At 45.6% G+C, this 23,135-nt stretch overlaps 1 protein-coding gene and 1 long non-coding RNA gene across 3 annotated transcripts; both read right to left on the reverse strand.

The window, feature by feature from the left end:
- Positions 1–10,947: 10,947 nt before the first annotated feature.
- LOC102078247 (uncharacterized) lies at positions 10,948–12,151 on the reverse strand. Of its 2 annotated transcripts, XR_266824.4 has the most exons (4): positions 11,875–12,151; positions 11,427–11,610; positions 11,234–11,290; positions 10,948–11,098 (listed from the first exon to the last, which is right to left on the reverse strand). It is a non-coding gene; the product is annotated as an uncharacterized LOC102078247 (long non-coding RNA). The 2 variants fall into 2 exon arrangements; XR_266823.4 differs by lacking the exon at positions 11,234–11,290.
- Positions 12,152–18,490: 6,339 nt separating this feature from the next.
- Positions 18,491–22,827, reverse strand: lg12h9orf85 (linkage group 12 C9orf85 homolog). Its single transcript, XM_003452677.5, has 4 exons — positions 22,630–22,827; positions 21,600–21,706; positions 21,104–21,217; positions 18,491–19,540 (listed from the first exon to the last, which is right to left on the reverse strand). The coding sequence occupies exons 1-4, from the start codon at positions 22,729–22,731 to the stop codon at positions 19,297–19,299; spliced, it is 567 nt and encodes a 188-aa protein (XP_003452725.1). The 5' UTR covers positions 22,732–22,827; the 3' UTR covers positions 18,491–19,296.
- Positions 22,828–23,135: the final 308 nt, after the last annotated feature.

The raw sequence follows: 23,135 nt of genomic DNA on the forward strand, positions 1-23,135 counted from the left end.
TGTCAGAAGGAGGGAGGCACTAAGGCACCGCCTTCCGCCCCTGGACGCCCTCGCGGTGCCCCCCTCCTTCTGACAGGAACTTCCTACAGACCAGGTATGAATGATGCCTGAGTGGACATACAAACTCACAAGTTCCTGGCTCCCACGGCTCCTCTGCAGCGGGTTAGTCGAAGAAGGAGGGGCATCGCGAGGGGCGTCAGGGGACGGGGGACTGTGCCTCACTGCCCTCCCCTTCTCGAAGAAACCCGTCTTCAACCGAGCCGAGAGAGCCAGGAACTTGTGAGGTGTGCATGTCCTGGTGAGCCTCCACCTTTTTATAGGTGGGTGCAGCCTCGACTGTATAGAGACAGACCAGGCCAGCTGCACCACACAGACACTTCAAACCTCATCTGAGGACATAAAACACACATATACATCTATATTACTATTAAAAAAAATACAGTTAGGGTTCTTTTACAATGTCAGAAGGAGGGAGGCACTAAGGCACCGCCTTCCGCCCCTGGACGCCCTCGCGGTGCCTCCCTCCTTCTGACAGGAACTTCCTACAGACCAGGTATGAATGATGCCTGAGTGGACATACAAAACTCACAAGTTCCTGGCTCTCACGGCTCCTCTGCAGCGGGTTAGTCGAAGAAGGAGGGGCATCGCGAGGGGCGTCGGGGGCGGGGACTGTGCCTCACTGCCCTCCCCTTCTCGAAGAAACCCGTCTTCAACCGAGCCGAGAGAGCCAGGAACTTGTGAGGTGTGCATGTCCTGGTGAGCCTCCACCTTTTATAGGTGGGTGCAGCCTCGACTGTATAGAGACAGACCAGGCCAGCTGCACCACACAGACACTTCAAACCTCATCTGAGGACATAAAACACACATATATATCTATATTACTATTAAAAAAAATACAGTTAGGGTTCTTTTACAATGTCAGAAGGAGGGAGGCACTAAGGCACCGCCTTCCGCCCTGGACGCCCTCGCGGTGCCCCCTCCTTCTGACAGGAACTTCCTACAGACCAGGTATGAATGATGCCTGAGTGGACATACAAAACTCACAAGTTCCTGGCTCCACGGCTCCTCTGCAGCGGGTTAGTCGAAGAAGGAGGGGCATCGCGAGGGGCGTCGGGGGGCGGGGGACTGTGCCTCACTGCCCTCCCCTTCTCGAAGAAACCCGTCTTCAACCGAGCCGAGAGAGCCAGGAACTTGTGAGGTGTGCATGTCCTGGTGAGCCTCCACCTTTTTATAGGTGGGTGCAGCCTCGACTGTATAGAGACAGACCAGGCCAGCTGCACCACACAGACACTTCAAACCTCATCTGAGGACATAAAACACACATATACATCTATATTACTATTAAAAAAAAATACAGTTAGGGTTCTTTTACAATGTCAGAAGGAGGGAGGCACTAAGGCACCGCCTTCCGCCCCTGGACGCCCTCGCGGTGCCCCCTCCTTCTGACAGGAACTTCCTACAGACCAGGTGTGAATGATGCCTGAGTGGACATACAAAACTCACAAGTTCCTGGCTCTCACGGCTCCTCTGCAGCGGGTTAGTCGAAGAAGGAGGGGCATCGCGAGGGGCGTCGGGGGGCGGGGGACTGTGCCTCACTGCCCTCCCCTTCTCGAAGAAACCCGTCTTCAACCGAGCCGAGAGAGCCAGGAACTTGTGAGGTGTGCATGTCCTGGTGAGCCTCCACCTTTTTATAGGTGGGTGCAGCCTCGACTGTATAGAGACAGACCAGGCCAGCTGCACCACACAGACACTTCAAACCTCATCTGAGGACATAAAACACACATATACATCTATATTACTATTAAAAAAAAATACAGTTAGGGTTCTTTTACAATGTCAGAAGGAGGGAGGCACTAAGGCACCGCCTTCCGCCCCTGGACGCCCTCGCGGTGCCCCCTCCTTCTGACAGGAACTTCCTACAGACCAGGTATGAATGATGCCTGAGTGGACATACAAAACTCACAAGTTCCTGGCTCTCACGGCTCCTCTGCAGCGGGTTAGTCGAAGAAGGAGGGGCATCGCGAGGGGCGTCGGGGGCGGGGGACTGTGCCTCACTGCCCTCCCTTCTCGAAGAAACCCGTCTTCAACCGAGCCGAGAGAGCCAGGAACTTGTGAGGTGTGCATGTCCTGGTGAGCCTCCACCTTTTTATAGGTGGGTGCAGCCTCGACTGTATAGAGACAGACCAGGCCAGCTGCACCACACAGACACTTCAAACCTCATCTGAGGACATAAAACACACATATACATCTATATTACTATTAAAAAAAATACAGTTAGGGTTCTTTTACAATGTCAGAAGGAGGGAGGCACTAAGGCACCGCCTTCCGCCCCTGGACGCCCTCGCGGTGCCCCCTCCTTCTGACAGGAACTTCCTACAGACCAGGTATGAATGATGCCTGAGTGGACATACAAAACTCACAAGTTCCTGGCTCTCACGGCTCCTCTGCAGCGGGTTAGTCGAAGAAGGAGGGGCATCGCGAGGGGCGTCGGGGGGCGGGGGACTGTGCCTCACTGCCCTCCCTTCTCGAAGAAACCCGTCTTCAACCGAGCCGAGAGAGCCAGGAACTTGTGAGGTGTGCATGTCCTGGTGAGCCTCCACCTTTTTATAGGTGGGTGCAGCCTCGACTGTATAGAGACAGACCAGGCCAGCTGCACCACACAGACACTTCAAACCTCATCTGAGGACATAAAACACACATATACATCTATATTACTATTAAAAAAAAATACAGTTAGGGTTCTTTTACAATGTCAGAAGGAGGGAGGCACTAAGGCACCGCCTTCCGCCCCTGGACGCCCTCGCGGTGCCCCCTCCTTCTGACAGGAACTTCCTACAGACCAGGTATGAATGATGCCTGAGTGGACATACAAAACTCACAAGTTCCTGGCTCTCACGGCTCCTCTGCAGCGGGTTAGTCGAAGAAGGAGGGGCATCGCGAGGGGCGTCGGGGGGCGGGGGACTGTGCCTCACTGCCCTCCCCTTCTCGAAGAAACCCGTCTTCAACCGAGCCGAGAGAGCCAGGAACTTGTGAGGTGTGCATGTCCTGGTGAGCCTCCACCTTTTTATAGGTGGGTGCAGCCTCGACTGTATAGAGACAGACCAGGCCAGCTGCACCACACAGACACTTCAAACCTCATCTGAGGACATAAAACACACATATACATCTATATTACTATTAAAAAAAAATACAGTTAGGGTTCTTTTACAATGTCAGAAGGAGGGAGGCACTAAGGCACCGCCTTCCGCCCCTGGACGCCCTCGCGGTGCCCCCTCCTTCTGACAGGAACTTCCTACAGACCAGGTATGAATGATGCCTGAGTGGACATACAAAACTCACAAGTTCCTGGCTCTCACGGCTCCTCTGCAGCGGGTTAGTCGAAGAAGGAGGGGCATCGCGAGGGGCGTCGGGGGCGGGGGACTGTGCCTCACTGCCCTCCCCTTCTCGAAGAAACCCGTCTTCAACCGAGCCGAGAGAGCCAGGAACTTGTGAGGTGTGCATGTCCTGGTGAGCCTCCACCTTTTTATAGGTGGGTGCAGCCTCGACTGTATAGAGACAGACCAGGCCAGCTGCACCACACAGACACTTCAAACCTCATCTGAGGACATAAAACACACATATACATCTATATTACTATTAAAAAAAAATACAGTTAGGGTTCTTTTACAATGTCAGAAGGAGGGAGGCACTAAGGCACCGCCTTCCGCCCCTGGACGCCCTCGCGGTGCCCCCTCCTTCTGACAGGAACTTCCTACAGACCAGGTATGAATGATGCCTGAGTGGACATACAAAACTCACAAGTTCCTGGCTCTCACGGCTCCTCTGCAGCGGGTTAGTCGAAGAAGGAGGGGCATCGCGAGGGGCGTCGGGGGGCGGGGGACTGTGCCTCACTGCCCTCCCCTTCTCGAAGAAACCCGTCTTCAACCGAGCCGAGAGAGCCAGGAACTTGTGAGGTGTGCATGTCCTGGTGAGCCTCCACCTTTTTATAGGTGGGTGCAGCCTCGACTGTATAGAGACAGACCAGGCCAGCTGCACCACACAGACACTTCAAACCTCATCTGAGGACATAAAACACACATATACATCTATATTACTATTAAAAAAAAATACAGTTAGGGTTCTTTTACAATGTCAGAAGGAGGGAGGCACTAAGGCACCGCCTTCCGCCCCTGGACGCCCTCGCGGTGCCCCCTCCTTCTGACAGGAACTTCCTACAGACCAGGTATGAATGATGCCTGAGTGGACATACAAAACTCACAAGTTCCTGGCTCTCACGGCTCCTCTGCAGCGGGTTAGTCGAAGAAGGAGGGGCATCGCGAGGGGCGTCGGGGGGCGGGGGACTGTGCCTCACTGCCCTCCCTTCTCGAAGAAACCCGTCTTCAACCGAGCCGAGAGAGCCAGGAACTTGTGAGGTGTGCATGTCCTGGTGAGCCTCCACCTTTTTATAGGTGGGTGCAGCCTCGACTGTATAGAGACAGACCAGGCCAGCTGCACCACACAGACACTTCAAACCTCATCTGAGGACATAAAACACACATATACATCTATATTACTATTAAAAAAAAATACAGTTAGGGTTCTTTTACAATGTCAGAAGGAGGGAGGCACTAAGGCACCGCCTTCCGCCCCTGGACGCCCTCGCGGTGCCCCCCTCCTTCTGACAGGAACTTCCTACAGACCAGGTATGAATGATGCCTGAGTGGACATACAAAACTCACAAGTTCCTGGCTCTCACGGCTCCTCTGCAGCGGGTTAGTCGAAGAAGGAGGGGCATCGCGAGGGGCGTCGGGGGCGGGGGACTGTGCCTCACTGCCCTCCCCTTCTCGAAGAAACCCGTCTTCAACCGAGCCGAGAGAGCCAGGAACTTGTGAGGTGTGCATGTCCTGGTGAGCCTCCACCTTTTTATAGGTGGGTGCAGCCTCGACTGTATAGAGACAGACCAGGCCAGCTGCACCACACAGACACTTCAAACCTCATCTGAGGACATAAAACACACATATACATCTATATTACTATTAAAAAAAAAATACAGTTAGGGTTCTTTACAATGTCAGAAGGAGGGAGGCACTAAGGCACCGCCTTCCGCCCCTGGACGCCCTCGCGGTGCCCCCTCCTTCTGACAGGAACTTCCTACAGACCAGGTATGAATGATGCCTGAGTGGACATACAAAACTCACAAGTTCCTGGCTCTCACGGCTCCTCTGCAGCGGGTTAGTCGAAGAAGGAGGGGCATCGCGAGGGGCGTCGGGGGCGGGGGACTGTGCCTCACTGCCCTCCCCTTCTCGAAGAAACCCGTCTTCAACCGAGCCGAGAGAGCCAGGAACTTGTGAGGTGTGCATGTCCTGGTGAGCCTCCACCTTTTTATAGGTGGGTGCAGCCTCGACTGTATAGAGACAGACCAGGCCAGCTGCACCACACAGACACTTCAAACCTCATCTGAGGACATAAAACACACATATACATCTATATTACTATTAAAAAAAAATACAGTTAGGGTTCTTTTACAATGTCAGAAGGAGGGAGGCACTAAGGCACCGCCTTCCGCCCCTGGACGCCCTCGCGGTGCCCCCTCCTTCTGACAGGAACTTCCTACAGACCAGGTATGAATGATGCCTGAGTGGACATACAAAACTCACAAGTTCCTGGCTCTCACGGCTCCTCTGCAGCGGGTTAGTCGAAGAAGGAGGGGCATCGCGAGGGGCGTCGGGGGCGGGGGACTGTGCCTCACTGCCCTCCCCTTCTCGAAGAAACCCGTCTTCAACCGAGCCGAGAGAGCCAGGAACTTGTGAGGTGTGCATGTCCTGGTGAGCCTCCACCTTTTATAGGTGGGTGCAGCCTCGACTGTATAGAGACAGACCAGGCCAGCTGCACCACACAGACACTTCAAACCTCATCTGAGGACATAAAACACACATATAATCTATATTACTATTAAAAAAAAATACAGTTAGGGTTCTTTTACAATGTCAGAAGGAGGGAGGCACTAAGGCACCGCCTTCCGCCCCTGGACGCCCTCGCGGTGCCCCCTCCTTCTGACAGGAACTTCCTACAGACCAGGTATGAATGATGCCTGAGTGGACATACAAAACTCACAAGTTCCTGGCTCCACGGCTCCTCTGCAGCGGGTTAGTCGAAGAAGGAGGGGCATCGCGAGGGGCGTCGGGGGCGGGGACTGTGCCTCACTGCCCTCCCCTTCTCGAAGAAACCCGTCTTCAACCGAGCCGAGAGAGCCAGGAACTTGTGAGGTGTGCATGTCCTGGTGAGCCTCCACCTTTTTATAGGTGGGTGCAGCCTCGACTGTATAGAGACAGACCAGGCCAGCTGCACCACACAGACACTTCAAACCTCATCTGAGGACATAAAACACACATATACATCTATATTACTATTAAAAAAAAATACAGTTAGGGTTCTTTTACAATGTCAGAAGGAGGGAGGCACTAAGGCACCGCCTTCCGCCCCTGGACGCCCTCGCGGTGCCCCCTCCTTCTGACAGGAACTTCCTACAGACCAGGTTGAATGATGCCTGAGTGGACATACAAAACTCACAAGTTCCTGGCTCTCACGGCTCCTCTGCAGCGGGTTAGTCGAAGAAGGAGGGGCATCGCGAGGGGCGTCGGGGGGCGGGGGACTGTGCCTCACTGCCCTCCCCTTCTCGAAGAAACCCGTCTTCAACCGAGCCGAGAGAGCCAGGAACTTGTGAGGTGTGCATGTCCTGGTGAGCCTCCACCTTTTTATAGGTGGGTGCAGCCTCGACTGTATAGAGACAGACCAGGCCAGCTGCACCACACAGACACTTCAAACCTCATCTGAGGACATAAAACACACATATACATCTATATTACTATTAAAAAAAAATACAGTTAGGGTTCTTTTACAATGTCAGAAGGAGGGAGGCACTAAGGCACCGCCTTCCGCCCTGGACGCCCTCGCGGTGCCCCCTCCTTCTGACAGGAACTTCCTACAGACCAGGTATGAATGATGCCTGAGTGGACATACAAAACTCACAAGTTCCTGGCTCTCACGGCTCCTCTGCAGCGGGTTAGTCGAAGAAGGAGGGGCATCGCGAGGGGCGTCGGGGGCGGGGGACTGTGCCTCACTGCCCTCCCCTTCTCGAAGAAACCCGTCTTCAACCGAGCCGAGAGAGCCAGGAACTTGTGAGGTGTGCATGTCCTGGTGAGCCTCCACCTTTTATAGGTGGGTGCAGCCTCGACTGTATAGAGACAGACCAGGCCAGCTGCACCACACAGACACTTCAAACCTCATCTGAGGACATAAAACACACATATACATCTATATTACTATTAAAAAAAAATACAGTTAGGGTTCTTTTACAATGTCAGAAGGAGGGAGGCACTAAGGCACCGCCTTCCGCCCCTGGACGCCCTCGCGGTGCCCCCCTCCTTCTGACAGGAACTTCCTACAGACCAGGTATGAATGATGCCTGAGTGGACATACAAAACTCACAAGTTCCTGGCTCTCACGGCTCCTCTGCAGCGGGTTAGTCGAAGAAGGAGGGGCATCGCGAGGGGCGTCGGGGGGCGGGGACTGTGCCTCACTGCCCTCCCCTTCTCGAAGAAACCCGTCTTCAACCGAGCCGAGAGAGCCAGGAACTTGTGAGGTGTGCATGTCCTGGTGAGCCTCCACCTTTTTATAGGTGGTGCAGCCTCGACTGTATAGAGACAGACCAGGCCAGCTGCACCACACAGACACTTCAAACCTCATCTGAGGACATAAAACACACATATACATCTATATTACTATTAAAAAAAAATACAGTTAGGGTTCTTTTACAATGTCAGAAGGAGGGAGGCACTAAGGCACCGCCTTCCGCCCCTGGACGCCCTCGCGGTGCCCCCCTCCTTCTGACAGGAACTTCCTACAGACCAGGTATGAATGATGCCTGAGTGGACATACAAAACTCACAAGTTCCTGGCTCTCACGGCTCCTCTGCAGCGGGTTAGTCGAAGAAGGAGGGGCATCGCGAGGGGCGTCGGGGGCGGGGACTGTGCCTCACTGCCCTCCCCTTCTCGAAGAAACCCGTCTTCAACCGAGCCGAGAGAGCCAGGAACTTGTGAGGTGTGCATGTCCTGGTGAGCCTCCACCTTTTTATAGGTGGGTGCAGCCTCGACTGTATAGAGACAGACCAGGCCAGCTGCACCACACAGACACTTCAAACCTCATCTGAGGACACAAAACACACATATACATATACATCTATATTACTATTAAAAAAAACAATACAGTTAGGGTTCTTTTACAATGTCAGAAGGAGGGAGGCACTAAGGCACCGCCTTCCGCCCCTGGACGCCCTCGCGGTGCCCCCTCCTTCTGACAGGAACTTCCTACAGACCAGGTATGAATGATGCCTGAGTGGACATACAAAACTCACAAGTTCCTGGCTCCCACGGCTCCTCTGCAGCGGGTTAGTCGAAGAAGGAGGGGCATCGCGAGGGGCGTCGGGGGCGGGGGACTGTGCCTCACTGCCCTCCCCTTCTCGAAGAAACCCGTCTTCAACCGAGCCGAGAGAGCCAGGAACTTGTGAGGTGTGCATGTCCTGGTGAGCCTCCACCTTTTTATAGGTGGGTGCAGCCTCGACTGTATAGAGACAGACCAGGCCAGCTGCACCACACAGACACTTCAAACCTCATCTGAGGACATAAAACACACATATACATCTATATTACTATTAAAAAAAAATACAGTTAGGGTTCTTTTACAATGTCAGAAGGAGGGAGGCACTAAGGCACCGCCTTCCGCCCCTGGACGCCCTCGCGGTGCCTCCCTCCTTCTGACAGGAACTTCCTACAGACCAGGTATGAATGATGCCTGAGTGGACATACAAAACTCACAAGTTCCTGGCTCTCACGGCTCCTCTGCAGCGGGTTAGTCGAAGAAGGAGGGGCATCGCGAGGGGCGTCGGGGGCGGGGACTGTGCCTCACTGCCCTCCCTTCTCGAAGAAACCGTCTTCAACCGAGCCGAGAGAGCAGGAACTTGTGAGGTGTGCATGTCCTGGTGAGCCTCCACCTTTTTATAGTGGGTGCAGCCTCGACTGTATAGAGACAGACCAGGCCAGCTGCACCACACAGACACTTCAAACCTCATCTGAGGACATAAAACACACATATATATCTATATTACTATTAAAAAAAATACAGTTAGGTTCTTTTACAATGTCAGAAGGAGGGAGGCACTAAGCACCGCCTTCCGCCCTGGACGCCCTCGCGGTGCCCCCTCCTTCTGACAGGAACTTCCTACAGACCAGGTATGAATGATGCCTGAGTGGACATACAAAACTCACAAGTTCCTGGCTCCACGGCTCCTCTGCAGCGGGTTAGTCGAAGAAGGAGGGCATCGCGAGGGCGTCGGGGCGGGGACTGTGCCTCACTGCCCTCCCCTTCTCGAAGAAACCCGTCTTCAACCGAGCCGAGAGAGCCAGGAACTTGTGAGGTGTGCATGTCCTGGTGAGCCTCCACCTTTTTATAGGTGGGTGCAGCCTCGACTGTATAGAGACAGACCAGGCCAGCTGCACCACACAGACACTTCAAACCTCATCTGAGGACATAAAACACACATATACATCTATATTACTATTAAAAAAAAAATACAGTTAGGGTTCTTTTACAATGTCAGAAGGAGGGAGGCACTAAGGCACCGCCTTCCGCCCCTGGACGCCCTCGCGGTGCCCCCCTCCTTCTGACAGGAACTTCCTACAGACCAGGTGTGAATGATGCCTGAGTGGACATACAAAACTCACAAGTTCCTGGCTCTCACGGCTCCTCTGCAGCGGGTTAGTCGAAGAAGGAGGGGCATCGCGAGGGGCGTCGGGGGCGGGGACTGTGCCTCACTGCCCTCCCCTTCTCGAAGAAACCCGTCTTCAACCGAGCCGAGAGAGCCAGGAACTTGTGAGGTGTGCATGTCCTGGTGAGCCTCCACCTTTTATAGGTGGGTGCAGCCTCGACTGTATAGAGACAGACCAGGCCAGCTGCACCACACAGACACTTCAAACCTCATCTGAGGACATAAAACACACATATACATCTATATTACTATTAAAAAAAAATACAGTTAGGGTTCTTTTACAATGTCAGAAGGAGGGAGGCACTAAGGCACCGCCTTCCGCCCCTGGACGCCCTCGCGGTGCCCCCTCCTTCTGACAGGAACTTCCTACAGACCAGGTATGAATGATGCCTGAGTGGACATACAAAACTCACAAGTTCCTGGCTCCCACGGCTCCTCTGCAGCGGGTTAGTCGAAGAAGGAGGGGCATCGCGAGGGGCGTCGGGGGCGGGGGACTGTGCCTCACTGCCCTCCCCTTCTCGAAGAAACCCGTCTTCAACCGAGCCGAGAGAGCCAGGAACTTGTGAGGTGTGCATGTCCTGGTGAGCCTCCACCTTTTATAGGTGGGTGCAGCCTCGACTGTATGGAGACAGACCAGGCCAGCTGCACCACACAGACACTTCAAACCTCATCTGAGGACATAAAACACACATATACATATATATCTATATTACTATTAAAAAGAAAATAAAGTTAGGGTTCTTTTACAATGTCAGAAGGAGGGAGGCACTAAGGCACCGCCTTCCGCCCTGGACGCCCTCGCGGTGCCCCCTCCTTCTGACAGGAACTTCCTCCAGACCAGGTATGAATGATGCCTGAGTGGACATACAAAACTCACAAGTTCCTGGCTCTCACGGCTCCTCTGCAGCGGGTTAGTCGAAGAAGGAGGGGCATCGCGAGGGGCGTCAGGGGGCGGGGGACTGTGCCTCACTGCCCTCCCCTTCTCGAAGAAACCCGTCTTCAACCGAGCCGAGAGAGCCAGGAACTTGTGAGGTGTGCATGTCCTGGTGAGCCTCCACCTTTTTATAGGTGGGTGCAGCCTCGACTGTATAGAGACAGACCAGGCCAGCTGCACCACACAGACACTTCAAACCTCATCTGAGGATAAAAATTACGAGAACATCATAAAAACGGAGAAAACTAAAGTTGGATACATGCAGGGTGACAGGAGACGGTAGCACTGCACAGGTGAGGACAGGTAGCCAGTTCAGGGTGTGTGAGCGTCAATTTCACTCCTATACAGGTGGGGATATGCAACTGGGTGAAAGAGAAAAAACAATAAATACCATCACTCACACAGACACACACAACAACAGAAGAGAAACAAAGAGAGAGAAAAAGTGCTTTTCAAGCACCTCATCTGAGGACAAAAACTACAATGAGAAAATTAACCTTAGAAACTTTCAGGGTAACCGGAGACAGCAGCACTGCACAGGTGAGGATAGGCAGCTGTTTGAAACAGACAAAACAATATGCACAAACACTGACACAGCCACACATACTCAAACCAGCAGAAGAGAAAGAAAGAGAGAGAGAAAAGGTGATTGTCAAGCTCAAGAACAACATAAAAACGGAGAAAACTAACCTTAGAAACATGCAGGGTTACAGGAGATGGCAGCACTGCAGACGTGAGGACAGGCAGCCAGTTCAGGCTGTGTGAGTGTCAGGTTCACTCCTATATATGACCTCCTATCACAGAATGCGTTACTGTGACATCACACGCTTTGTGCTTTGAAGTGTGATGACTGGATACAGGTGGGGAAAGGCAACTGTTTGAAAGACACAAAACAATAAATACCATCACTCACACAGACACACACTCACAACAACAACAGAAGAGAAACAAAGAGAGAGAAAAAATGGTTATCAAGCACATGAGGAAATTAAATATATATTTATATATGTACATATAAATATATATATATATAATACATATGTACACACACACACACACACATATATATTCAAACCTCAAGGACAAAAACCTGAGGACACAAACTACAAGAACATCATAAAAAGAAAGAAAAACAAACCTTGGTAATATGCAGGGTTACAGGAGACGGCAGCACTGCAGACGTGAGGGCAGGCAGCCAGTTCACGCTGTATGAATGTCAGGTTCACTCCTATATATGACCTCCTATCGCAGAATGCGTTACTATGACATTACACGCTTTGTGCTTTGAAGTGTGAGGACTGGTGATGTCAATAGAACAGCCTGTGATCTTACGTCCACACTAGCCCGGATAAATTTGAAAACGGCGTTTTTGTCTGAAAACGCTCCGTGTCCACACTATCGTTTTCAGTCGTTTTCACAGAGTTGTGCGTCCACATTGAAACGGCCGAAAACGCTTACGTTCCAGCACTGCGCATGCGTGAAACGCAAGACGATTCGACCTGCCTCATTTCTGTCTGCCGTTTATTTACTTTCCGGCTCTTTGAAACGTCGCAGCAAAATGTCGAGGAAAAGCAACCAGTTTTTTTAAATGGACTAACAATGAGGTGGAGTTGTTGCTGCGAGTAACACAAAAGTACAAAGTTACAAAAGCGATTGAGAATTAAAGAATTTGAAGAAAAGCTATCTGGAGCATGTACAAACTGATATTAATCTTCAATAGGGCTGTCACAATTGAGCGCAAACAAAACAACTGCTGTATAATGCCCTCCGCCATTGTAGTTTAATTGGTCACATGACTGCATCACTTGACTGAGGCTACGTCCTCACGTACGGGTATTTTTGAAAACGGAGATTTTTCTATGCGTTTGCACCTTTCGTCCATACCTAAACGGCGTTTTCGGTCACTGAAAACGGAGATTTTAAAAAATTCCTGCCTGGGTGGAGATTTTCAAAGACTCCGTTTTTGTGTTTACGTGTGGACGAGGAAAACGGAGAAAACGCAGGTTCAAAGGTGTGCGAATTTTTTGACGTTACACTGTGCGCCAGGTTATTGTTTCGGTGAAATTAATTTCTACAATGGCGGACTTAGACAAAATACTGTTACTGTTAATTTTACTCTCTGCAGTGTTTAAATGCTTACATACACACACAGTTACTGTCCCTCCACACATAGCACTCAGTTCTGCTTCTATGCGCCATCTTTGTTTACTCTTTCCCACCCAGGCATCTAGACCAGTGTTGCCAACTCCTCAGTAAGGAAAATCGCTATTGGCTGTCCTAAAAGTCGCCAGAAGTCGCTAAATGACATCATCGCCTAATTTGCATAATTGGTCATGCTAATATAATTGTAACCTACGTTGTTGGAGAGAGAAATAACATTGTGGAAGAGACATAAAGTGAGTAAAAAACGTCCTAAATGCATTTAGAATTTATTTAGAACTACAAATTAAATTTATTTTAGCAATTACATCGTGGAAGAGACATAAAGTGAGTAAAAAACATCCTAAATGCATTTAGTTTATTTAGAACTACAAATTAAATTTCTTTTAGCAATTATTGTTTTTTTTAAAGTCAGAATTCCAACCCTGCTCCTTTATCCGGGCTTGGACCGGCAAAAAAGACCCGAAATAGGCACTCTGGTGGAGTTACTTTGTGTGAGTGTGTGTTTATAAGTAGTTTTAAACCTCGTGATCCACAAAACAGCATAACAGTAAAAGAAGAACTGACTGCGTTACAGTCAGTGCGGGAGCAGCGGCTTCGCTCATGCGCGATTCATTTGCAGTTCGGACGCATAGGTGTGAACATAGTCTGCCCTGATAGCAGCTGGGGGAGGACTATCCTCCGCCTGTGAGCGCTTTGGTACGGGCGAGGTGCCCACGGCAGCACCCGCTGCTTGTTGAGAGTAAAAGCGATACCCGCTTTCACGTCAAAAAGTCGTCATAAATAAATCTCCAATAACACCAGAAAAAGTCGCCAGATTTGTCGCTAGTCGCTTTTTAGAAAAAAAGTCGCTAAGGGGGTCTGAAAACTCGCTAAATATAGCGACAAAGTCGCTAAGTTGGCAACACTGATCTAGACTTCTGATTGGCCAACATTTCTACACGGTTAGGAATATATCGCCACCTGTTGCTTTGGCATGTTCCTAGCAGCGTTTTCCTTCGTTTTTGGTGTTTAGGTGTGGACGGGATTTTTTTTAAAAACGAAAAATCTCCGTTTTCAGAAATACCCGTGTACGTGTGGACTAGTCTACGATGAATCTTGGCACAGTGAGACAGAGCTCGTTAGGCAGGCAGGTGTGAGCCTGGTTGCTATAGTGACTGCACCCAATGGCTCCATAGCACACAGACATGCACCTCACTTTTGCTGCTTAAAATGAACAGAGAAGTCAGCCCGAAACAAATCCTTCCCAAATGAAAAGTACACGTCGTATTGACAAAATTCTTTCACCGTGAGAGGCAGCAATGTCTAGTCTACTGAATTCTCAGTTTTCATGCCTGTGGAGTTTATTATGTGGACGTGGTGACCAATGTTCCCTCTAATTTTTCACGTGCCTGAGCGAACACACAAACTCCCTGAGCGATCCCTTGGACCACTGTGAGCGACATCAGACGTGTGCACTGCGGTCGCGCCGGCATCTAATCCATCCAAGTTACATTGTTTATTAAAATAATCAAATTACAGCATTTACATTTATGTTAGACTACTTTTAATTAACTGCTTTAGCCCACTTACAATGAAAATGTAAAAAAAATCTAGTCATTGACCTGTGTAGTATGTTAACACTATTGGAAGTAAAAATAACTTGAACTCCAATTTTGAAAACACAACTTTCTTTCTTTTTTTAAAAAAAGCTCTGACTTGTATTATGAGTCTGTGGTCTGGGAGAGAGTCCTGTAACTCTCTGCAAAATATAGTATATAATGACCAATGTTGGGCAATTAATTATATAGTTACTACTTCAAAAAAGTAACTCAGTTTGGCAAACAACAAAGATTTTTGCAGCTATTTTTTTAAAATGCAGCCAAGGCATTTTTAAATAAGCATTTCAAACTATTTACAGAACAATCAGCTGTTCTGCATCAAATCTGATGCCACTCCAAAAAATATTTTCTGTCCACTATGAGATAAAGGAGAACAACAGCCCGATACCTGCAGGCCTGACAACAGATGTATCACTCCTGTAACACTTGTAACATTCAGTACTCGCCTCATTGTTCTGACACACACAACAAAACTATTGACTACACACTAACTACACAAGATTTGTGCTAAACGTCGCAAATCTCTCACATATCAAAGCACCGCCGTCACTCCTAAAACTTTCTTAACAACTAGATGCCACGTTGCCATATCATTTTTTGATTGGTCGACATGGTACATTTTTGGACAAATAGGAAAGGGGGAGCGGGGGTTTTGTTTTTGCTCACAGGCTTTCGAGCCTTTTTTCTTATAAAACGCCGTTTTTACCGTTTATTCCCGCAGTAAATATAAACAACGACAGTATTCAGGAAGAAAACCAAACATTGCATATTTTTTTTTATCACAACTCTGGTTTTACGTGGCCTATCAACACAATTTAAAAACTGGTATAAAGTCCACACTTTTTCCGTCAATTGTTCCGTCTGTCCTGCTCACATCTCCAATGGTTGTACACGTTGTCATTAACATGGCTTCACTCCACATCAGCCACGCCGCTTTGCCAGCTAAAACACCGGTGTCGGCACATAAGGACGCTGTCATAGCCTGTCAACCACGTTGATTAGCTGCGTATATACGAATGTAAATCGCATTATTGGCTGGACTATGGGATAAGGTGGCATCGTTCTAATACAATATGGGAGCAGTCATTCACTGACTAACACTGCAAAACAGAATTGTTAAAGTATTAATTTTAATTTCAATTCAGGTTAATTTTTTTTGTGTGCAACACAGATTTTCTGTGCGCAGAGACCGTGCCAGCAGTGCGCAATTGCGCATGTGTGCAGCTTAGAGGGAACATTGGTGGTGACAGTGGAAAGACACCATGCTCTTCTGATTTTCAAACGAACCTTCTGAGCCATCTTAACATTAGAGTCTATGGAAGAGTTGGAGGGAGGAGGCTGTGCATTGGTGACATTTATGAAAGAACCATAACACCTAGTACAATAATAAACACATTGGATGAAAGAGGACAGCGATGGCTACGTTTTGAGGGTAAAATCATACATGTAGAGCAAACGCTGCTGACACAGCAGCAGTTTTAAAAAAGATTTTAAGATTAATTTTTTTGCTCCTCTCACTCTAGCAGTTGAGCTGTCTCACTCTAGCCCCAACATTCCGTCCCATACACACCCATTATAAACTCTGAAACGGGTGAAAAAACATCATGAAACTTAAACTGGAACTGAAGAAAAAGTATAATAGATATTGAAAAGATAAATACAAGTTGAATAGTTGAATGACTTGTCTTTGTTTTAAAGTTTGAATGGTGGCTCTATGTCAACGTATGTGGAAGTAGATACAGTTTGAAAATGAGTGAGTTGAAGGAGAATTTGAAGGGTCTCCCCATTGAAATACATGGGAAATTTTTGTTGAAAAAAGTTAAATAAAATTAAAAATATAAATGTTAAAAATGAGAAAAATAGAAGCACACCATTCCAAAAGAAGAGGAATCTAATGGTGTTTGAATGGTTTTTCTAAGTTGAACGGTTTTGAAGGAGATAGACGGCGAAAAACGTACGGAAAATGAAATAATAATAATAAAGATTAGAAGAACAATACTGTGAATGCTTTTACAAGCATTCACACTAATTTGTTACAAACAGGGGCCCGTTCTTCGTACCTCGCTTACTACATCCAAGATCAAATGACACATCCAAGATCAAATCATCGCGCTAACTTTGAGCTCGCTAATCCGGGGGCCCGTTCTTCGTACCTCGCTAAGTAAGTTAGCCGGATTTGAATGTTGACGATTTCGCGTGATCTTGGATCGTTCGGTTCTCCGAAGCTCATCTGGGACTTGCTGTCATAGCAACAGATCCGTAAGCGTAAACCTGCTCGGGAGCAGGTTTACTTTATGTAAACAGGATTAGATCGCGGCCACTCAGGTATGTCCGCTGCAGTTATATGAAAGCAAGAGCGACATTTCTCCACTGTTTCTCCATAAATAAATATTATCAATGTAACTAAAGATAATGTATTTGATTCTTTTATTGATTGCATACAGATACATACAGGTCATTTCCGAAAAAAAGGGAAATGTACTATTAACCATTCTATTACATGTAGTAGATCATGTCAGATGTAATTCATATTTTAGAGTAGTAATAGTAAATTACTACGTGCAATCAAGATGAGAGACCACGGCTAAAAAAGCGAAGGTGGATTTGGGAAGTCTGTCGCAGCCATGTCCTGTCCGTTTGTACGCGAGCAAGGAAGGTGCAAGATTGATAAGGAGGGTTTACAGAATTTAGCGTATATTGCGGGATAGACAGGATCCTTTAGCTCGGCGCGACGGTGTGCTCATAGAGAGATATCGATTCTCCCGTGAGGGTATTATTTACTTTCTTCCTCTCTCTCTCTCTCTCTCTCTCCCTCTATATATATATATATATATATATATATATATATATATATATATATATATATATATATATACATATATATATATCTATCTATATATATATATATATATATATATATATATATATATATATATATATATATATACTTACTGTACTGTATATACTTACTCCCGACTTACTGTGCATGCTTCAGTCACCCCTTGCATGGGAACAGGTAAAAGTGATGGAGTGTTATTCAAACTACACACATAAAAACCCACAATGTCAATAAATGTCACAGTACAAAAAGGGGTGTGACGAGGGGGTGCAGGACCACCACCTGTCTTTATTTGCTCTGCCCTTTTCTTGGTTGCTGTTATAAACAAACAGATTATTCCAGGGTCTCTTGTCATAGACTAAAAGCAATATAAGTGATAAATATTACCATTCTGTGGAATATTCGTATATTACACTTTTACTTTTTCCCATGTTCTAGTGGGTCCTGTTGTGGCTCTAATGTGAAAGAGGATATGATGTAATATAATATACTGTGGTATAATATAATATCACATGATATAATGTAATATCATGGATCACTTACGAGTTTAATTTGTCAGCAACTTTCTGCCAGCCCTCTCTCCTTGCTTTTGCAGCCTTTGCAGTGTTCCCCTGCGTTTTAATTAAACTCTGAAACTCCTGATATCCCTCAATCAAGAGTTCTTGCTCTGCTGCCGTGAGATACTGCGCGCGCTCCTTCGACATCTTCGCCGACCAATCACAGGGTTGCCGATCAATGTTTCTACTATCGATGCGTAGCCCCTTTTAAGCCACCCAGTGATCTCAGATTACTTCAGCCAGCTATACTAATCGTCAACAACAGGTGTGTTCGGAGAACCGGATTAGCGAGCTCAAAGTTAGCGCGATGATTTGATCTTGGATGTGTCATTTGATCTTGGATGTAGTAAGCGAGGTACGAAGAACAGGCCCCGGGTGCCTGTAAAAACAGGACACAGAGGATATAAATTGCTTAAGGCTGCCAAAATTGAACAATAGAAGATTGGAGAAATGTTCCCTGGTTTGATGATTCATTTCTTCTGCAACATTCAGACAGTAGGGTGATACTTGGCACAGACAATATAAAAGCATGCAACCATTCTGCCTTATATCAACATTTCAGGTTGTTGGTGGTGTAACAGAGGTATCTTTTTGGCATACTATGTTTTGGCAAATGAGTATCTTTTAAATGTTACAGGCTACTATTTGTATAGAATATGATAAAAGTTAAAATGTGTAGTAGAGGTTCTAGCTTTCCTCACACCAAGAGCGTTTCATAATTTGTGAGTTTAGAGTGTAATGAAAATGTTCAAGATATCCTCCTTTCAAATTCAGCAACATCAAGATTTTCAGTGTTTCTAAAGTTAGTCTGAGGAAAAACTGCTGAATTACATTTATGTGATTGTACACTGTAGAAGAATCAATGATATTCTGAAGATTTTAATATTTAAACACAAATAAAACAAAAGAAAATTAAATAAAAAACTACAATAATACCTAACTAAAAACATATACAGTGTGTCTTGGATATATTTCAGTCTGTTTATGATAGCCAAACCTATTAACGTCAACAGCCAAAATATTAGGAACATCTCTCGGTGCACTAACTGCTCAGCAGCGCCATAAAGCTGAACACGGCAAACACATTATAACCAGTGTGATTTATTGCTAAATGTTTGCAAAATACAAGTCTCTAAAAAGTTATTTATGGCAGTTTAAACAATTCGCAGAACTAAAGATTCCTTAGAAAGAACACTGACTCAGTTAAAAAGAAAAATTACATTGTTCCCTCTGATGTCATCTGGGAGTTTTTGTGCATTTCATCACCTGACTTCCTCTTTCATGCTCTGCATCAAGCAGGCAGCATCGGCTTATTGGCATATATTAATCTAAGAGAGCTTCTGCAACAAACCTGATACTGTACTTTGGCCCAAAAAATCCTATTTGTTACACTCTTATTGTGTTTAATCTTTAATATTGATTGGGGACAGGTCTGGCAGCACGGCAGATTTTTTCTGTGGCTTTTTTGCTGCAGAGTCCTCGTCTAAATCTTCATCTTCCTCCTCTTCACAGTCATCAAAGTCATCTTCATCATCATCGTAATCATCATCACTGTCCAAACCATCCGTGTCTTTCTTCCTTCGTCGACATCCTTTCTTTCTCTGTTCATCAACTTCTTGCTCTTTTTGCTCCAGATGTGAGTTTGCCCTACACGGTGAAGAAAAAAGATATAAGAACTGTTGTTTAACTTTGCACCAAAATCCAAATCGTTCAGTATTGCGTTGTCACAAAGTCAGTAACTAAAAAAACTACAGGAAATTTTAAATATATAATTATATATACATTTAGATGCCAAAAGCAAAGCTTAAAAATATGAGAAGCCCATGAAATGATGTTCAGGGTCAAGTACTGGCTATAATGTATCTTATTGTCCACAAGGTGGCAGACTTACAGTAGTTATGGTGTTATGTGTATATGCTTGTCCATGATAAAAGATGAAAATATATTTGTTTAAATCACTTTGGCGTTATCCCGTCTCTTTAGGAATCTAACACATGTAGAAACTCATGTAATTCATGTTCATTTTAAAAACTTGTTGCCAGTGTGAAAGGAAAAAAATTAACTGGTGTCATCAAATTAGATTTGGTCAGGACATTGAAAGTTGAAAGCTCTTCTTTGGATGTCAGCTGCCTTTTGGTTTTTTTTCTCTGACAAGATGATCCCACACTGCTTCCATACCGTTGAGGTCCGGGCTTTGGGGACTAATCCATGACTCATAGTGTTTCACTTTGTGTTTTTCTATTTAGATATGCTTTTACTGCACTGGCACCACTGGCTGAAATGTAGCTCTAAATCATGACAGAGCCTCCACTGTGTTTTACAGATGGCTGTCTACACTCACTGTTGTACTTCTCTCCTGAATTCCTCTGTACATACTGACGATGACTTGAACCAAAAATTTCAAGTTTGGTTTCATCACTCCATCAGACCTGTTGCCACTAATTTTCAGGCCAGTTTTTGTGCAATGTGGCGTGCCTCAGCCTTTCCTTCCTTCCTTAAGAATGGCTTTTTGACAGCCACCCTTCCACTGAGAGCATTTGTAATGATGCTTCAGTGAACACAACAGATGCATCTCACAGGTCCTGTGTCAGATCTTTGCTGATTTTTTTTTCCATTTCTTAAGAACATCATTTTTAGATACTGTTCATCTGCTGTAGATATAGCTTTTGTTTTTAGGCCTGGCACTTCTTCTTTTGTTCAATTTCCTCAAATTTCTTAAAGACACACTGCACACCATATGCAAAATTTTGGGTTTTTTTTTTTTTTTTTGGCTGAAAGTGTTATCTTTGGCATTTTCAAAGCTTCAGCTAAAGAAATGGAACAAAACGCCTAAACATACAATTTGTTGTTTGTTGAATATCTGTTAAATGGAGATGTAACACTGGTTTATTCCTTTGAGTTAGATGCGTTTTTTTTTTTCCTTCATTTTTTTTAGCTTGAATGATTCATAGGTATTAAGTGGCTTAACAAAGAAAAACATCCTCAGAAAATTGCTCAGGTACAAGGACTGGACTGGAAATGAGTGAACAAAGCAGCCAATGCTCAAAGAAAAACTTTGAAAGACTTTCTGAAAGCCTGGGGAACTATTGCTCAAGACCACTTTAAACAGTCTGGCACCTTGGAAGCAAAATATGAAGAAATGATGGGTGAGTTCATACTTTGTACATTAATCTATATAAAAACAAAACACATGCTAACTTATCCTCTTACAGAATAACAATCTCCTCCTTCTTCCCACACTTGCAGCAGATCTCAAGCTGAAGAGAGCAGGGCTTACAAATGATGTGATACGCATCTTTTATTGTCTTTTGGGAGCACTTGACACTGCAAAAAGAAAACAACAGATTATTTAGGCTAATGTATTTAACTTGCCACTTAAAACGATACATGTATGTTTTGGGCAAATTATTCTAAGCAGTGGAGATAAAATATTTAGTGGGTAATTTTCAAAGTCTGCCAGTATGAAAAAATGAGATGGCTAAAATCATGTACGATATGAAATAAGCAAAGGATGTTCATGTTGTTGTTTCGTTTTTTGCACGGGTAAAAAAAGAAGCTGATAAACTGAAATAAACTTAATGCTGACTCTCTTCAATTCACCGACTGCTTTGTTGTTACTTGATGTGCATTTTCATGAGCAGCTGTAAGAATTTGCCCCTAGCCCTGTGTACTGAAATGAAAGTCTGCAATACTTAAGTATACTTACCATTTTCTAGGCTGTGTTAGAGGCTTGTATTTGTTGTACTTAACTTTCCACTCAAGAACACCCTTACAGTGTTGACAAAGCCCATCGTGGATCTTTGAATTTGCCTTCTACAATTGAGATTAGAGAAGCAAAGACAATAGAGATGTTCAAATATTATGTGTGTTTAACAAAACAAGAGCTATAAACAACAGCTTTCACAGGAAATAATTTATCACTGGCAGAAATGACAGGAAGAAAAAAGTACAAACTCCGTACAGGTTCAGCCTTTCACAAATAAATGAATATTGTCAATGAAGGTCTAACTTTCCTTAATTAACACTTATTGGGAGCATTAATTAAGCAATAACACCATTCTGTCTCAAATCACCATTCTGTTCGATGATTTACTTACAAATTTTGTGGTGCATAGTTAATTTAGATAATGGCTTCTGTGTAATTATAGCTTCACATGCATACACAACTTTATTTTTCTTTTTTTGCACTATGGCAAAATGACATGGCACATGAGTATCTCAAAGAATTTTAAAGATAAAAGTCTGAAACTTTCACTAGCCTTTCTTACTTTCTTACCATAAAATGAACCAGAAGCTACTCGCTAGTTAAAACATAGAAAAACGAAGAATAATAAAATAAAATAATAAATTCAAGACTAATTTAAGAATGCTAATAAAAACTTCACAATGAAGTCTTCACACTATTCAGGTAATTTCTGAATAGTTGTTAGATATAATTGTGTTTCGCAATAATGCGAATAATAATTAAACACACAGAATACTTTTCAAAATTAAATTTATGGTAGGACACCTCAAGTTTTCAAATATCTTCGAAAGTATTTGATACACGAAGAAAAAAAATTCACAGCACACACACATGTCCAAACTTTGGACCATGAAACCTTTAGGCAAAATCTGAGATGGGCTATCCGAAAATGTTCTAAAAATGTGACAATTAGGGATAGAATGGCCCAATATTCAAAATGCAATACAAGGCTAAATAACTTCTTAGCTCAGCAAAGCTGAATCGGACACACCTTCACTTGTGTAGTCGCCCCGTACTTGTCGTTTTTAAACGCAGTTGTGTTTTGATGCTTCTGGCCCCGCGATCGAGATATATTACCTCTCTGCGAACTCATTTTATTAAACCTTTTTAGCCACACACGTTACACAGATACACAAACTAAGCACCATGCCACCGAGCGAGAGCACTAACCCGGAAGGAGTAAGAACGCGTCATGAAACGTCATTGAGAACTACGTAAAAAAAAAAAAAAGGAAAGAAAAATGTGTTACTTTAATAAACAGTATATTTTATGCATGCATTTATTTTTTTAAAGTCAGAATTTCTTTTTACATTTACAAACACACTTAATAAATTATAACTTGTCAATGACATCACCGACTAGAACTAGAAACACCTTTGTGGACTCTGATTGGACGATGCCTTCCAATAGTAATTTCTGATTGGTTGTCAATCCTAAAAAACTTAAACCCTCAGACTGCGGCGTCTAGAAGGACCGCCCATAAACATCAACATCATT

The sequence above is a fragment of the Oreochromis niloticus genome, linkage group LG12 (genome assembly GCF_001858045.2).
Source record: "Oreochromis niloticus isolate F11D_XX linkage group LG12, O_niloticus_UMD_NMBU, whole genome shotgun sequence".
Lineage (NCBI taxonomy): Eukaryota > Metazoa > Chordata > Actinopteri > Cichliformes > Cichlidae > Oreochromis > Oreochromis niloticus.